Consider the following 13,622-nt stretch of genomic DNA (forward strand, 5'->3'; position numbering starts at 1 on the left):
CATTCTGCGACATCATAATGTTTTATAAAGAAAACTACAGGTTACCAGAAATTCATGGCTTGAAAAATTACATTCAGGTAGTTCTCCTGTAATGTGATGGTTGTGCTCTTGTGCAACGCTGCATTATAGAAAAATCACGCTTTAGAAACGGCGCTTAAACTATTGGTGATGTAATCATGTTACAGCCAACGTGTTTTAAAAGTTTGAGCTTCAGAAAGTGTCCTCAATTTGTCAATCATGTTACAGTGAATTTGTGTTAATGAAATGTGTGTTATAGTTCTCTTATCAGTTTCTATGTTGAGGGTCATTCTTGCTAATTTCTCCCTACCATAATTGCGACCTACTTTAATTATTTTGATTTTACGCCCTTTGACAGTCACTCTACCCTGTTTAAAAATTGCGTGTCTTATTTATTATGTGTCAATTCCTTGACAGTTTATAAAGTAGTCTCACTGTACTGAGCTATATTAACCATTCATGCTAGGCTGTGGTCAAATAAGTGTTATCTGAGATATAAACTTCAGTGAAAATTTGTCATGCTTTTCAGTATGCTTACTGCTTCACATGCTCTAAGCCACATTTGTGTATGCACACTGCCTTAGCCCAGTGGCATGTCACAGATGAGATTTAATACAAGTCATTCTTGGGCTTTCAGTTGGTATCTTGAAGAGGTCAAGGGTGTTTTGAGGTATTTGCTCATCCCCTCACCTCATCACATTAGTTTGGTGCCTAGGTGATAGAATGCAATCTTCAGTGCTCAACATAAGCAATATGTGCCAACATCTCCAAGGTATTTTATGCCAGATTTTTGTGGTTTTCACTAGAATATGCATTGATATATTTTGAGCCCAGGTGATTTATTTCCAATTGAGGTAAAGAAAAAGATGAATTTGGAAAAAAACATTGGTAGTGTACTTTCTCTATTTTTACCTCATACTTTTGATAACTTCATACTCAATGTTTCAGAATAATTATTATTCCATCTTATTTGTGACCCCTAGAGGAACTTTATTGTCCAATATAGAGTCTTCATATAGAGTCATATAGAATGGAAACAGAACATTTGTCCAACTCGTACATGCTGACCAAATTTCCCAAACTAAACTTGTCCCACTTTACTGCGTTTGGCATGCTCTAAACCTTTCCTATTCCTGCACCTGTCCAAATGTCTCTTAGATATTGTAACTGTACTTATATCTACCACTTCCTCTGGCAGTTTCTTCCACATAGATTTTCACACAGGATAGTTCCTTTCTTCTCTCACCTTAAAAATATGCCCACAAGTTTTGAAGTCCCCCACCCTAGGGAAAAGACTTTTGCTATTCATCTTATCTATGCCCCTCATGATTTTATAAACCTCAATAAGGTATCATAAATTTTGTTTATTCTCATTGAGAAGAGCTTTTATATCCAAAGTCACCTATATTATGACCCACTGGGGTGATGCAATGTAAATTGAGCATTTATGTTGTTTTAAGGAATGCATAGGGCCCCAATTTGCCTTTCAGACCAAGGTTGACAGAAATAATGGACCAGGTTTTCATTCTAAAGAAGAATAATTGTTTATTATAAGTAATTAAACTATAGCTACAGATAAACAGATATGAACCATTGGCACATAACACCGCTGACTGAAACTCTAATCAATGCTTCAACTCCCCCCTTTTACTTACACATGCACATAAGGAAAGGTAGATTATTGATGGAGTAAAGTCAGTCCAGTGGTCTTTGTTTCCTGATTCCAATTTTAAGATGATCTTTATTTGGCTTCCGCCAAGCCTTTGTTCAGTTGTCTTTTTCTGGAAGCTTCCATTGGTTTCTAAGTAGTATAGAGTGACTGATCCACTTGAAAGATAACTCTGATTTATCAATTCCAAAGTCTCAACTCATAGTGACTGCTGCAGGAAAAGTAACTGGTTTTTTTAAAGTTTAAACTGACTTTGTTTTTACTGCAGACAACAGGAAACTTCTGCATCTTCCTCTTTGTGTCTGTGTCTCTGTAACTTGTTTCCACTTCCAACCTGCCCAGTTAGCTGAGAACCAATTAGCTTAATTTGTAAGCAGCTCCTCAGCTCCTGATCATCCGCATATTGCAGAAACCCATAGTCACAAGAATCAAGAGTTCACAATTGGTGTCAAGGTCTTTGTTGTGGAATTATATAGCTGTCCTGATAAACCCCTTTTTAAAAAAATTAGTTCTTTCTCATTGCAGTACACTGTTTATAAAGGCACAAAAATAAAAAGACACTGTCCTTGCAACTATGTCAAATTTATCAATTCAGAATATCCCAAATCCAAAGAACATCATTGTGAGGCTGCAAGATGTCAAAGTTCAATTTTATTTTCTATGTTTTTTTTTAAAAGAGTTTTCTTTTTCATGAATGGGAGCTACCTTGAGTATACACCTTACTCTATTCTAATTCCATTACCCAACTTCTGGCAACTCTCTCCTCTTGAATGGTGGAAACAGCAAATCATCAACTCATCTAACCTAGTCCAGTTTTTGAAACAAATGATGCCCATTAAAGACAGAAGTGTTTGCATTAAAATCTGAACCCCTGAAAGGCAAAAACTTAAATCCAGATCATTGCCATGCTGTGATTTTGATATCTACTGATGAATTATGAAAACTCTTAAAACTCTTGCTGTGCCAACAATATTTTTGTGATGAATGCCTCTTTCAAACAAAAAGCAATCTATTATGTCTCTGTTTAAAAGCCAAAGAGGTTAATTTAGTCATAACTTCCTTCTGTCACTGTGGGGAAGTATCTACTTAAAATTAATAAACATGAATTTAGTATTCATTAATAAACTTGTATTTTGCAGTATAAAAGTTGTTGCATGGCAGATTAAATATAGAAGCTGTCAGCTGAAGGCATTAATTCCTTTGTAGATTTACAAGGAGAGCAAACTTTTTAGATGTCACAACATGTTACTTCATAGTTACAAAAACTGTGCCAAATAAAAAGTCATTTTACACACTCTTTGAATCCTTGTACTTGAAACTTTCATTAAAATTCCTAATATGATTAAATTCAGGAAATCTCAGCTTCTCCTTTATCGTTTGTTAGAGCAAATAACATTAACAAATCATTACCCACTGTCAAGAATAAAAATGAATCAGTTTTAAAGCAAATAATTAGCAGAATTGCTATTATCTTCCAAACAGTGTGAAACAATTTTGTAGCACAGTCCAATGAAAGTTCCTTAAATCTTTACTACTGAAAGTAACAGTAGCATTTTATTTCTGTGTTTGTTCAATCATGTAAGTGGTACTGCAGTTTGAATTTCCTTAAAGCAGAATCCTTGGTTTTAGTCAGAAGTTTCAAAATGCTGATGGTCTTATGCCAGAACTGATCTTTCATTTGATTATAACTATCAAAATTTCCCTGTGGTTACAAACAAAACTGAGTTTTCATCATTTAATAACTCTGGCCTCAACATTTCTTCTTCAGTCACTGATGTGGATATCCTTGGATAAGTTAGCATTTCCCCATCCCTACATTCCCTGGAGAAGGTGTTGCTGAGCCCCTTTGAGTGTAGGTGCACCAGAATGCTGTTGGAGAAAGAATTCCACAGTTTTGATCCAGCCATACTGAAAGGTCAGTGATCGAGTTCCAAGCTAGATGATTGCATAGCTGGGAAGAGGCGTTGCAGGTGGTGGTGTTCCCAAGCAGTTTTCCTTAAAGGTTGTAAAAATCATGAATTTTTTAAGTTGCTGTAGCGAGAACCTTGGTTAAACTACTGCTGTAACTTACCATCATTTAAAAGTCTTGCCAGTTAGTCAATTAGTAGCCCTGTTACCTCTGAGTCAGAAAGTTGTAGGCTGAAGTTGTAGTACATGTCATGAACACAGAAACCAAACATGATGTGAGTGCAGTATTGAGCGAATGCTGCACTTTTGGAGGTGCTGTCTTTTGAATGAAGCATTAATCTGTGGCCCTGCCTACAACCTGTCAGCAAGCAGAAACAGTTAATAGTGTATCATTGCAGGCATTCTGCCAGTGATGCCATTGGTTTACTAAATAAGATTATAATCACACTCAGTTTCCTGAAAACCATCAGTTGACTGAAGAAATCTATTTGTTCTTCCAGGGTCCATATTCATGACTGCTGTACATTGTTTATCAGGGTTTTTAGTGTTGTAGAATGAAATTCTTCCAATTTTTGGCACTCTGTGTCAGCATTATGCAGTCTCAGGTAAGGTCAAACCCAGGTGACAAAAAGTCAAATGAATCCTATGTGATGGCATAAAACATATATGTGGGCAGTTAAAATGGTCTCCCTCCATATCGTGCATAGATCAATCGTAACTTGTTCTCCTGAGCCAATAGCATGCACATCTATCTGAAGCCTGTATATGCTCTTAATCTAGAATTAACTTTTTTTTTATCTAAAGGTGTTAAGAGAAATGTGACAAAGGTGAGTGTATGAAATTTGGTGTCATGAAAGGCAGAAGAAGAAAATTAGATTACTCCTGTTCTGATGGTCATCAGTATATAGATGGGGATTTGTTGACGTCGTTGGGCTCCAATTACAGTCATGAAAGTTAATGTTTGGTTTTTGTACAAGATGAAGAATGAAGTTTTGTTTCTCTGGGCCTTACCGAGGAAGGTTTAGGCATTCTCTGATTTGCTGTGTAGCATGAGTTAATCACATTTCTGCTTCATGTTGATTAATAAACTAATGGCATGCAGTTGAAGTCTAAGACTTAAAATTCACTGAGTTTCAGTGCCATGGGTGAGAGGTGATTAGGACTTGCCTTGCGTTTGTTATCCTACTCCACTCAAGCTCATACCCACCCCTAGCTCAGTTCTATCAGACTTCAATTTAAAACAAAGACTAATCTGATGCTCCCTCTTATGCAGTTGTGTTCCTTTCTTTCTTATTTCCAAACTCTTGGGGCCTGTATGAGTCACACAGTCAATTGGTGCTGAATTGGGAGTAGGTCTTTTTTTTGTCACAGTCCCAAGACAGCTCAGAACTGGACTGTAACATAGTAGAGGCAGATTTTCATTCAGTTTTGTTAAATGTCAATACTTTGTGCAAATGTCAAAAATTGTTAGCTATAATAAATGTATCTTTTTTAAACCATTTAACATTACAGGATCAAATAAACAATTTAGTCAATCAAATGTGTGGAAAAGCAGCAGCTAATAGCAGCAACAACAATACAAGTACCAGCAAGCCTGCACTGAAAAGAGGGCCTCGGAAACGAGCAACCATTGATGTGCCAGCAACTAGACTTTCATCCTTGTCCAGAAGTGCTACAAGTTCCCCATGAAGTTGCCAAGTCTTGTACTCAGTTGTTCTTTTTGTACTATAATTTGTGAGTACTTGCTAGAAGAATGCAAGCTGTCTTTGCACTAGCTCTAAAGATGACTTTTTTTTTAGGAAAAAAAATTTGTTTTAGCATTAAAATGTTGGCTTATTTTTAGGAACACCAGAACCACTGCAGTTGGCAGTATTCCTTGGAATGCAGTAGTGGTGTTTTCATTCACTGTTTTAAAACCAAGTCAAAGGGCTGAACCGTAATCCAAGTTTGCATTTGCCCTTTTGGCTGAAGCAAACCTCTTTAAGTTTGATTTTTTTTCTGTTACTGTGAACAGGTGGGATGTTTTAAACCCGTTTGAACTAGGTTGAAGTTAAGTGCTGTATGTTTTATCTTGCAATTTCAGTCATGCGAGCAGCTTTTTGGAGGAAAGGGGAGGTAAAACTTGAAAGAAACTGCTTCAGTTTGGCTAAATTTTATGTTTTGGTTAAGTGTAAGCTGAAAAGTTTGCTTTTCTATTTAGAAAATTGTTCTATTGTTTTTAGAGTCATGGCAGCTGATACTTGATCTGGTTTACAAAGTATAAAAATGGTAATTTTGAAAGTAAAGTAAAGGTGATATTTTTCTCCTTACCAGCACATCACTATGCATCTGTAATAATAAGGCTGCCTGGCTGGAGGAAATTGTGCCTGACTTTCATTAGCAAATCATAAAGTTTTTGGTGCTGTCAATCATTTTATCAGAGAACCCTACAATGGTGTCCTTTATCCAGTTCTTGAAGCAGGGCTCCCTGTTTCGCCTTTGTAGATGTGCAATCTTTGTGACATTCCATTTTAATTCCACTTTCATCTGTGTTCCTTCTACATTCTTCCTTTTTTGAATCAGCATTAATATTCAGTTCATTGATGAGATGGTCACAATGGAGAGCCACTAGAGGACGTGCATATTTCTTTGTGAAATGTGAAAATGCATCTCCTTCATTTCTATGTGTTATACTTTCCATATTTGTAAAAAAAATAAAGATTAAAGAAGAAAAAAGAAAACAAAAATAAAGTTTGTATATATGCCTGTAAATTGTTTTAAATACTTGAGCCTTTTGTGGGGGTGGGTTGGGTTGGGGTGGAGAAACGAGATGAAGAAAAGCCTTATGTTTCAGTTTCTTCATCGGTTTTGGACGCTTACAGGGTTTCTTGTAACATTTAAGTGCTGCTTACATCACTGAACAAATAATGGTGTAGCTGTTGCCCCTTTCAGTGTATTTTATTAAAAAAGAAAAGGGAAACATTTGTTCATTATAACTAGTTTTCATTGCTGAAAATGCAACATTAATTGTAGCTACCCATGTTGCACTGAGCTTGCCAGTGGTGACTGTCAAGAAGTCATTTTATTTTTTTTTCCCAGTTGTTAGTTGGTTGTTGTTCTGCAGAAGACTGAACTGCTTGGAGTATTTAACAACATAACTGATTTCAAGTGTTTTTCAAATGTGGTTGTCCAGTTTTTATGGCCTTACTATGTATTTTTGTTGTTTCTTTGAGAGCAGACATATTTGACTATTGCTTACTGATTGATTGACATTTAATTTATTAGTTCTGCTCTGCACCTTTCCTTTCTGTGCGGAAAGTTCACGTTGTAATTGCAATTTTTTTTTACTTTTCAGGTTTGTACTTGAAAGTTTAATAAAACTTTTGAGCAGTTTCCTGTGAAGTTGAGTTGTTCCTCTCTTAACTGTTCACATTAAAGACATTGATCAAGTACATTAAGTTAAAGTTTTGTTAATTTGTTACCCCATCTTTACACCTTTGATTCTGCACTGTAAATAGTATTGGTTTGTATATAGCACAAAATTGATCTGTAAATGTACTGGTAGCTGATGTGTAGCAGGAACTCAACTATACTTATTTCCAAGAATCTGGCATTGCAGGGCTCACTTTGTATTTTATTTAAATGGGAGGGGTAAATCTAATCTTGAAATGTTATTTAATTGGCTACCCTGTGAAAGAACAAAGTGATCAAACTTGGTCAAAACTTAGAGGGAGATATGAAAGGACAGAAGTTTAAAAATATGTGGAGACATAGCAGTTCTTTGGTTGCACTGATTCAGATGAAAATTGGCAGTGAAGCTACTGCAAAACCTTTTATTAATTTAAAGGTGAAAAGTGCACAATGAAGTCAGCTAGAAGAGCCTTAGTGAAAAACACAAACAAGCAAACTGGGATTTAAAGGATACTTGTATGTTGGGAATTATGTGGTAGAATAAGGCAACATATCGATTCATTAAGCATAGTGCATAGATAGGTGAACAATATCTTAGATGGGAAGGTTTGTTAGTCAAGCCTGCGACATATGCTTCTGTATTTGAAGTAAATGGGTAACTTACTACAGCATGTAGTATCAGCAGACACAGGAATTTACATTTTTTCAAAAGGGAAAGGATGTGGATTATCCATTATATATCTTTCACGCAATTCAAAATTCAGTAACCTTCAACAAAGTTTCAAATAATATCTCACACTTTACTGAGAATCACTGTCAGCATTCTCTTTTAAATCTGAATTCATTGTGACTAAGCTTGTGTCTATTTGAACTTCTTCCTCGTCAGACTGAACTAGTGGAGTATCATCTTCACTCACACTGTGACTGGCATTGTCAGCAGAGGTAGAAGAGAAGGAAGATAGTTTCAATCTTAGGTCATCTTGGTTTGGCACTTGCAGAGTTATTTCACCTTGTTGTGACTCAGACTTGGACCCTGTACAAAGAGAAAAATGGCATTGTTGTTAGCTGTTGAAAATGATGGCCTTTACTCCGCTGTCACTACTTCATCGAATTCCCCCTACAGTGTGGAAATGGGCCATTTGACCCAAGAAGCCTGCACCTAGCCTACATGTCCCTGAACACTATGGGCAATTTAGCATGGCCAATTCACCTAGCCTGCACAGCTTTGGACTGTGGATGGAAACCGGAGCACCCAGAGGAAACACTCAGACACTCGTCCAAGGGTGGATTTGAACCTGAATCCCTGGTGCTGTGAGGCAGCAGTGCTCACCACTGAGCCACAATGCTGCCTTTACTCTGGATTGTTCATAAACCATCACATAGGAATCCAATAATTACATACAAATATCAATTTGAAGGTTGATGTATGGTCATTTATTTATTTCAGAGCTGCAAAACCTGTTTAAAGTATGTGATGGCACCAAAAAGATGCCTTGAGTGTTCCATCAGATTGTTTTGCAGGGAAACCTAAACAGGAAAGAATTTCAGTAATGCAAGATATAGATCAACCTATGAGAGAAAGGGTCTTGAACACATTATCCTAGACCTGTGGGCTGAAGGAGGGATTTTTCTGTTCTGTTGAGATGTCTGTCATACCTACTGAAGTGTGCTCAAATTAGTATAAACTAGTCCCACTTGTCTGCTTTTGGCCCATATCAGTCTAAATCATTCCTATTCAGGTACTTGCTTAAATGTCTTTACATGTTAACTACTACACCTACCATTTCCTCTGGCAAAGAACCTCCGTGTGTGTGAAAACATTGCCCCTCAGGTCCTTCCTAAATCTTTCTCCTCTCTTAAAAATATACCTCCAGTTCTGAACTTTCCTCTCTCTTCCCCTCTCTTTCTCTCCTCTCCTCCCCCCCCCCCCCCAACCCAGGAAAAAGACCTTTGCTATTCACCCTATCAATGCCCTTGTCTATTTTATAAATCACAAATTCTGTCAAATATGGTTTATTTGACGTGTCAATGTGAACCGATAGATCCTGTCCAAGACTTGCTTATGACAAACGATACAATGATCACAACCTGATATTAATAAAACTCTGTCATTAAGAATTATTGACACAGCCTTCTAATTTTGCAATTTAATTACTTTACATCAGTCTTCACGGTGGAATACACGAGTAATTTCCCAAAAATTCAAGAGAGAGGGGGCAGAGCTGAGTATGGTGGCTATCACCAAGAAGGAAGTGCTAGAAAAACTGAATAGCCTGAAGGTGGATAAATAATCTGGACCACACCCCAGAATTCTAAAGGAGATAGTTGAAGAGACAGTGGAGGCATTAGTAGTGATCTTTTTGGAATTGGTAGAATCAGGGAGGGTCCCAGAGGACTGGAAAATCATGAACATGACACCCCTGTTTAAGGAGGCAGTAAGGCAAAAGACAGAAAATTAGACTCGTTAGCCTAACCTCAGTCAATAAGTGTGGTAAAATAGGACAAAGTCCTTGGTTTCTTCAAGGGGACGTTATGCCTGACAAATCTGTTAGAGCAGGTTAGATCAAGGAGAGCTGAAAATGTGTTGCTGGAAAAGCGCAGCAGGTCAGGCAGCATCCAGGGAACAGGAGAATCGACGTTTCGGGCATAAGCCCTTGATCAAGGAGAGCCAATGGATGTTATCGATCAGGACTTCAAGAAGGTCTTTGACAAGGTGCCACACAGGAGGCTACTGCATAAGATAGGGGCCCACGGTGTTGAGGCAAGATGCTAGCTTGGCTGTCTGGCAGAAAGCAGAGAGTGGGGATATAAGGGTCCTTCTCAGGATGGCAGCCAGTGACCAGTGGTGTTCCACAAGTGTTAGTGTTGGGACCACAACTTTTCACTTTATATGTCAACAATCTAGATGAAGGAACTGGCTAAGTTTGCAAATGATACAAAGATAGGCAGAGGGACAGTTGGTATTGGGGAGGCTACAGAAGAATTTGGACAGGTTAGGAGAGTGGGCAAAGTAATGTCAAATGGAATACAACATTGGAAAGTACGAGGTCATGCATTTTGGCAGGAAGAAGAGGCATGGACTATTTTCTAAATGGGGAGAAAATTCAGAAGTCTGAAGTGCAAACATTTGGGAGTTCTAGTCCAGGATTCTCTCAAACTTGCAGGTTAGTCAGTAGTTAGGAAGGCAAATGCAATGATAGCATTTATTTTGAGGGGACTTGAATATAAAAGCAGGGATGTACTTCTGAGGCTCTATAAGTCTCTGGTCAGATCAGGTTTCGAATATTGTGTGCAATTTTGAGTTCCATATCTCAGTAAGGATGTACTGGCCCTGGAGCGTGTTCAGAGGAGATTCACGAGAATGGTGCCAAGAATGAAAAGCTTAACATATGAGGAACATTTGAGGACTCTGGGTCTATACGTGATGCGGTTTGCAAGGATGAGCGAGGGTCTAATTGAAACTGACAGAATATTGAATGGCCTGACAATGAAACATCTTTTCCAACATTCACACTGATAGGAGAAAATAGGTCCCAAGGGCAGAGCCTTAAAGTAAAGGGGAGACCTTTTAGAACAGAGATCAGGAGACAGCCACAGCCATAGTGGTGAATCTATGGAATTCATTGCCACAAAAACACTCAAAGACCTGACTTCCACAGCTTTCTAAGACTGAGATAGGTTCTTGATTGTCAAGGGGATCAAGGGTTACAGGGAGAAGGCAGGAGAATGGGAATGAGAAACTTATCAGCCATGATTGAATGGCAGAGCAGACTGGCTGAATGGCCTAATTTCTGCTCCTATGTCTTATGGTTTCATCAATGGGGAGGTCATACCTAACAAATCTGTTAGAATTCTTTGAGGTGGTAATGATAGGTTAAACCAAGGAGAGCAAATGGGTGTTATCTACCTGGACTTCCAGGAGGCCTTTGACAAGGTGCCGCCCAAGAGGCTGCTGAGTAAGACAAAGACCCACAGTGTTCAAGGCAAGGCAAAGTACTAGCATAGATTGCTTCCTGCCAGACAGCCAATTTTCGGAGAGTGGGGGTAAAAGGGTCCTTTCTCAGGATGGCAGCCAGTGACCAGTGGTATGTTTAAAGTGTTTAAAGTGAAAGGTTGTGGTCCTAACACTAACTGTCTAGATGAAGGAACTGAGGGCATTCTGACTAAGTTGGCAGATAATACAAAGATAGGTAGTGGGACAGATACTATTGAGGTGGCGGGGAGGCTGCAGAAGGATTTGGACAGGTTAGGAGAGTGGGCAAAGAAATGGCAAATGGAATTCAACGTGAGAAAGTGTGAGGACATGCACTTCGGTAGAAAGATTAGAGGAATGGATATTTCAAAATGGGGAGAATATTCAGAAATCTGAAGTGCAAAGTGACTTGGGAGTTCTAGTCTAGGATTTTCTTAAGGTAAACTTGCAGGTTGAGTCAGTAGTTAGGAAGACAAATACAACATTGGCATTTATTTTGAGGAGACTAGATTATAAAAGCAGGGATGTACTTGAAAATTTATAATGCAGACCACATTTAGAGTATTGAGAGCAAATTTGGGCCCATATCTCAGGAAAGAAGTCCTGGTCCAGAGTAGGTTCAAGAGAATGAACCTAAAATGAAAAGGACGTTTGAGGACTCAGTATATATTCAATGGAGTTTTGAAGGATGACAGGGGATCTAATTGAAACTTACAGAATACTGAATTGCCTGGACAGAGTTGATGTTTCCATTGGTAGGAGAGACTAAGAGCTGGGGGCACAGCCTGAGAGTAAAGGGAAGACCATTTAGAATGGAGATATGGAGAAACTTCTTCAGCCAGAGTGGGGAATCTGTGGAATTCATCACCACAGAAGGATGTGAAGGCCAGGTCATTGAATATATTTAAGATTGAGATAGGTAGGTTCTTGATTGTCAAGGGTATCAAGGGTTACAATGAGAAAGCAGGAAAATGAGGTTGAGAAACTTATCAGTTGTGATTGCATGGTGGAGCAGACTCAAATGACCTAATTTCTGCTTCTGTCTCTTATGGTCTAAAAGGCCTCACCAAATAAAAACTTAACATGACATCCCAACTTCTCTACTCAACCGTTTAAGCAATGAAGGCAAATGTGTGAAACACCTTCTTAACCATCCAAAAATATGCTGCAAACTTCAAATGAATTATGTACCTGAACCCCTAGGTCTCTCTGTTCTACACTACTACCCAAGGCTCTACTTTTAACTGTAAGTCCTGCCCTTGTTTGTTTTACCAAAACTGGAAATGTGTTGCTGGAAAAGCGCAGGTCAGGCAGCATCCAGAGAACAGGAGAATCGACGTTTCGGGCATAAGCCCTTCTTCAGGAATAAAATACAATTTCTCACATTTATCCAAATTAAACTCTATGTGCCACTATTCAGCCCATTGACCCAATTGATCAAGATCTTATTATTAAAGTATCTTCTTATTCCTCTCAACTACTTCGTATGATAAAAACAATGACTGCAGATGCTGGAAACCAGATTCTGGATTAGTGGTGCTGGAAGAGCACAGCAGTTCAGGCAGCATCCAAGGAGCAGTGAAAGCAACGTTTGGGGCAAAAGCCCTAGCCAACTCCACTTTCTAAATAAAGAAGCTTCGCATTAATTTGCTATTAGACTAATGTTTTTTCTTGGAGAAAATGAGGACTGCAGATGCTGCCTGACCTGCTGCGCTTTTCCAGCAACACATTTTTCAGCTGTAATGTTTTTTCTTGCATTGGTGCCTCTAAGTTTTCGAGGCTATCAAACCCTTTCATTATCTTAATTTGAAGAAATTACCTGATTGAGGTCTTTTTCTTGAAAAGAATGCCAGCATGTTCAGTCATTGTGTTGTGTGGAATCAGAGGAGATGGAGAAGCGCTGAATGAATATTTTTTTGTTAGTATTCACACCAGAAAAAGACAATGTTGTCGAGGGGAATACTGAGGAACAGGCTACTAGGTGGGATTGATGTTCACAACAAGGTGGTGTTTGAAATTCTGGGAAGTGTGAAAATAGATAAATGTCCTGGGCCGTATGGGATTTATCCAAGGATTCTCTGGGAAACCAGAGATGAGACTGATCAATGGATAGACATACAGAAGAGAATGGAATAGTGTAGGTTAGATGGGCTTTATATTGGTTTCACAGGACAGTGCACTATCAGGGGCCAAAGGGCCTGTATAGCACTGTAATGTTCTATTTTCTATTCCTGATAAATACATCTTAATTTATGAATTTTTCAACTTCGTCTTGTTTTCCTTTCATATAATAATTGCAGCTGAATGAAGGTTCTACATTATTTTTCATGTAATGTCTCTATCCCTTTAGTTGTTTGCTTTCTTTATTTGTCATATTAACCTGTCATGATCTGCATGTCTGTACAAATATGTATCTATAAGGAAAGTATCAAATTGATTAGATTAGATTTCCTACAGTGTGGAAACAGGCCCTTCGGCCCAACAAGTCCACACTGACCCTCCGAAGAGTAACCCACTTCCCTCTGACTAATGTATCTATTGTTATGGGTAATTTAGCATGGCTAATTCACCTGGCCTGTACATCTCTGGACTGTGGGAGGAAACGGAGCACCCAAGGAAACCCACACAGACAGGGAGAATGTGCAAACTCCACACAGTCACCCA

At 38.5% G+C, this 13,622-nt stretch overlaps 2 protein-coding genes across 4 annotated transcripts in view; one reads left to right on the forward strand and one right to left on the reverse strand.

The window, feature by feature from the left end:
* Positions 1–6,967, forward strand: part of jarid2b (jumonji and AT-rich interaction domain containing 2b) — a 458,793-nt gene extending 451,826 nt beyond the window's left edge. For both annotated transcript variants that reach the window (XM_043719074.2, XM_043719075.2), the window contains one exon: positions 5,108–6,967. In XM_043719074.2, coding sequence (XP_043575009.2) covers positions 5,108–5,284 — 177 coding nt within the window. In that variant the 3' untranslated portion in view covers positions 5,285–6,967. The remainder of the gene's footprint in view (positions 1–5,107) is intronic.
* Positions 6,968–7,393: 426 nt separating this feature from the next.
* The window catches only part of LOC122564343 (dysbindin), a 198,257-nt gene continuing 192,028 nt past the window's right edge, over positions 7,394–13,622 (reverse strand). For both annotated transcript variants that reach the window (XM_043719076.2, XM_043719077.2), the window contains one exon: positions 7,394–8,018. In XM_043719076.2, coding sequence (XP_043575011.2) covers positions 7,786–8,018 — 233 coding nt within the window. In that variant the 3' untranslated portion in view covers positions 7,394–7,785. The remainder of the gene's footprint in view (positions 8,019–13,622) is intronic.

This window comes from Chiloscyllium plagiosum, unplaced genomic scaffold (genome assembly GCF_037043375.1).
Source record: "Chiloscyllium plagiosum isolate Xiang-an unplaced genomic scaffold, Cpla_swu_hap1 HiC_scaffold_34, whole genome shotgun sequence".
In the NCBI taxonomy this organism is placed as follows: Eukaryota; Metazoa; Chordata; class Chondrichthyes; order Orectolobiformes; family Hemiscylliidae; genus Chiloscyllium; species Chiloscyllium plagiosum.